This window comes from Myotis lucifugus, unplaced genomic scaffold (genome assembly GCF_000147115.1).
Source record: "Myotis lucifugus unplaced genomic scaffold, Myoluc2.0 scaffold_296, whole genome shotgun sequence".
Classification (NCBI taxonomy): Eukaryota; Metazoa; Chordata; class Mammalia; order Chiroptera; family Vespertilionidae; genus Myotis; species Myotis lucifugus.
Genome location: NW_005871344.1, coordinates 1,163,867 through 1,168,025, shown reverse-complemented (window position 1 = coordinate 1,168,025; position 4,159 = coordinate 1,163,867). Strand labels below are relative to the sequence as shown.

General features: G+C 55.2%; 1 protein-coding gene across 1 annotated transcript in view; it reads left to right on the top strand.

Moving 5' to 3' along the window:
* Nucleotides 1–4,159, top strand: part of BSND (barttin CLCNK type accessory beta subunit) — a 7,954-nt gene that overhangs the window by 2,050 nt on the left and 1,745 nt on the right. Inside the window, exons 2-3 of the mRNA XM_006100030.1 lie at nt 2,197–2,243; nt 2,579–2,673. Coding sequence (XP_006100092.1) covers nt 2,197–2,243; nt 2,579–2,673 — 142 coding nt within the window. The remainder of the gene's footprint in view (nt 1–2,196; nt 2,244–2,578; nt 2,674–4,159) is intronic.

Below are 4,159 nucleotides of genomic sequence, written 5' to 3'. Positions count from 1 at the left end.
GGTTCCCTTGCATTATTTCTCGGGGATTGGCAAGTGTGTCTTGGGCCGTTCTTCGGTTGTGTGCAAGATGGGCTTGTGTTGTGTTGGATCCCGGCCCCTGGAGGGAGGGAGGGAGGGAAGTGTGATGTAATCCAGACAGGCACACTAGCGGGGAGGGGGGCTGTCTCCAACACTGGCTTCCTTGGTGCCTGAGCTTTCAAACCCTCAACCAATTGCTGGTGCCCATCCTCCCCCTCAGGATCCTCCCTTGCCCTGATAAATGGGAATTTCTAGATTAAAAGAAATATAAATATAAGGGACTGTGCTACCCCAATTAAGATATGGGGGTTAGGGGTAGCCAATACCAGCATGAATTAAGCTGTCCCTCTCTGTGAGGGGCTGGGGGACTCAGGGAAGACAGCTTTCTGCCTGATGGGGAGGGAGTGGGCTTCCCAGAGAAGATGAGCTGGGCTTTGTGGGCTGAGTAGAAGTTCACCAGGCAGAGAAGATGGGAAAGACATTCCAGGCAGAAGGAACAGGGAGATCAAAGACAGGAGGAGAAAGAGAAAGGCGTGTGTGTGTGTGTGGGGGGGGAGCAGCATGGCTACAGGGGGTGGGGTGGGTGATGGAGGAAGGCAAGGAGGAGAGGGAATGGGGCTCAGCTCTGCAGGGCCCCGCGATGCCACGCTAAGGAATGTGGACCTTGCCCTTCAGTTGATGGGACAAGGGAAGGCCAGGATCAGCTTTGTAGTTGAGAAAGTTATCAGGCTGACATGGGGCAGAGGAAGGTCCAGGGACAGCCAGACCAATGGGGAGGCTCCTTCTCTGGCCCAGGTGAGAGATGATGATCTCCTAGACCAAGGCAGGGTTTGAACCAAGAAGACATTTCTACTTCATCAAATGCATATAGTACTTGCTGTGGCTGGATGTGGCGCTGGACTTCCATCGAGGTTGTCTCACTGAATTTCTCAGCCGGGCTTGAGAGAGGAGGAGAAATCAGGGAAAGTCTGGTAGATGCAGCAGTGTTAGCTGAGATGGGGCAGGGAGCTGAGAAAAGGGGGGGATTGGCAGGAAATGCAGTGCCTCTCCCTGCCCAGCTTCTGCCTGTGCCCATGGGTCCCCCCTCCCTACTCCTCCCTGTTCAGCTGGAGCGCAGGCCCAGGCCCCGATGGGTGGTTGATGGATCCGTCCTCTCCATGGGCCTCCCTCCTTCCCTCTGCTCCCTCCTTTCGGGGATGGCTCTGCCTAAACACAGATCTGTCTGCACTCTTGGCTGAGAACACCTCCCGGGCTCTCACTGGTTCTGGATAAAGACTGAACTCCTTCGTCTACTGTTCTGGGCTTTTCATGGTCTGAGCTCCCCTCCCTACTCCCTAGCTTCAGCTCTGCGTGTCCCCCTCTCTTAAAAGGACTTGTGTTCCAAGATGCTCCAGTCTTTCCCTCTCCTTCAGGCTTTTCACAATGATGATGGTGATGATGATGGTGATGATGATGGTGATGGTGATTATGATGGTGATGGTGATAATGATGGTGATGGTGGTGATGATGATGGTAATGATGATGATGATGGTAATGCAATAGCTCTCCAGAACTCTTCATCTTACACAACTTCTCTTTACCCGTTAAACAATGACGCCTCGTCCCCCTCCTGTCCGTCTGCAGCAACCACCATTCTACTCTCTGTCTCTGTGACTCTGACTACTCTAGATTCCTCATATAAGTGGAGTCGTACAGAACTTATCGTTTTTGTGATTGGCTTATTTCTTCCTGTTTTATCCATGCTGTTGCAGAACTTCATGCCTTCTTAAGGCTGGATGGTGTTCCCTTGCATGGATAAACCACACTTTATTTATCCATTCTTCTGTGCAGGGACACTTGGGTTGCTTTCACCTCCTGACTACTATGAAGAATGCAGCAAATATCTCCTCGAGGCTAGCCCCATTTTACAGGGGAAGACAGAGGCTCTGGGCGGGCAGATGACCTGCCCAAAGGAGGAGTCTCACCCAGTGTCCCCAAAGGCAGGCTCCTTCTGCCTCATTGCACTGCCTTCTTTATGACCTACTCCCCTCCGCCACCCCGTGCCACCCCATGGGCCGCACTTGCAGAGACCTCTTGATCCCTGAAAGTTCAGGCACAGGGACTGGTGGGCACAACCCCAGTCGTTTGTCCCCCATCACAGCCTCTTGTGTCAAGAAACATGTCCCACTCATTTGCCAGATATGGACCAAGGGCCAGGCACATTCTGGGCACTGGATGAGGACCTGGTAAGTGACAAGATGTGAGCAACTGTAGGGCAGGGACTTTTGTCCCATTCACTTCCTGCTGACCCCTCGGGCCTACAGGAGCGCTTGGCACACAGCAGGTGCCCAATACATGTTTGTTGGGTGAATGTAGAGCCAGGTGGGATCAGGAGCCCAGGGTTCCATCCGCCCACTGGTGCTGGCCCTGAGCAGACCCCTCTCCTGTGGAAAGGGGAAGCCCTCCCTGGTGGGCCTCTCTCCCCAGGCATGTGGGGAGGTTAGGCCGTGCTCTGGGGGGAGCAGCGGCCAAGGGCATGGGTGGGCAGCTGCAGAGAAGCCGTCTCCCCTTTGCCCTGCAGATCGCCTTTGTCCCTGCTGACTCTGAATTCCAAGGCGTCCTGTCCCCAAAGCCGCTGGGCTTGCTGGAGAACGGACTCACTGCCGAGATGAAGAGGTAGGTGCTGGGCCCTCTGTGCTTGGGAGGGGGGAGGGGGGAGGAGCAGTGACCCCCTCAGTGAGGCAGTGAGCAAGTCTCCCCTTAGGGAGGAGAGTGAAGGAGTGGGGTGGAGGGTGGACAGTGTCTCCTCCCTGGGCTCCAGACCTTCCCACTCTACTAAGAGCAGACTGTTAGAAATCACGGATTGTTCTGAACTCTCAATTCCATGAGGCAAGCATTATCATTCCGATGAGGAAACGGAGGGTCAGGACTTTATCCTGTCTTTCAGTGAACTAGTGGCAGACCAAAATCAAAGTCAGGTTTGACCCTAAGTCCCAAAGAGCTGTGACCACGACGACAGTAAACAAGGGGCATGAGGATGGCCGGCACAGCCCAGGGCTCTGCCACTGTCCGCCGCGTGACTTTGGGAAAGTGGCGTGCCTCTCCTTGCCCCTCTGTGAAATGGGGATATTAATGGTACCTTCTTCCAGGGGCATCCCTGATATAATAATATAAGCAAAGTGCTAAGAACGGAACCTGGTGCATGGTAGGCCCTTGGTAAGTGTTTGTCATCATTAGTAAGAAGAGCCTCCCTTGCATCACAGGTGACTCAGACACTTTGCCCCACTTCCTCCTTCAGTCCTCACAGGAACCCTGTGATGGGGAGCGGAGGGGCGTCCAGCCTTTCATACAGACGTGGAAACTGAGGCTCAAGAAGTGTAAGCACAAGCCTCAAACCCACAGGCAGTCGGTGACAGATCACACCAGCCCTGCTTTTGTCTCTGAAGGCGGCAAGCCGTGGCTCGCCAGGACCTGGCAGGGAGCACGTCAGCCTGGGAGAGACGGGGGACCGGCCGCCCCTTCCGGCCCCCAGAGGCTGTAACTCTGTGCTCAGGAGGCCTGGGGCAGGTCCAGGGTCCGGCTGGGCTCTTGAACGCTCCCTGCTTTGCGGGGGGAAGGAAGTCCTGGTGGCATTTTATGTTCTGACACAGAGCGACCAAATGTTCTGGGGAAGGAGATGACAGACCCGGGGTGGGCCTGGGGCCAGCCTCAGGACCGGCCGCGTGGGGAGAGCCGCTGTGACAGAGCCCGGGCTCGTGCTGCCCTGAGTTCCGGGCTCCTTCCCGTCACTTCTCAGCCGTGGGACCCTGGCAAGGGACCTAGTCTGTGCGTTTCACTTTCTGGAGGGACTGTAGGGAGCAGCAGGAAACGTGATGTCTGAGCCCCAGCACCAAGCCCGCTAGGCTCCGTGCCTCAGTTTCCCTCAGTACCTCCCAGAGTTAGGAGAGGATCGGATGAGCTGCCTGACAGAGCCCAGCAGACAGAGAGCAGCTCAGTACTGCTGCTATGTCCTCATTGGAAAAACGGGAATGATCATTCTGCTTAAAGGTGTTCAGAATAATCATTCTCGTTTTCCAGCGAGGACACAGCATAGCCTGTGACTCAGTCAACTTCAGTCCACGAGACTGGTCTTCTTTTGCGGTTGCTCTTGGGGGTGAACTTG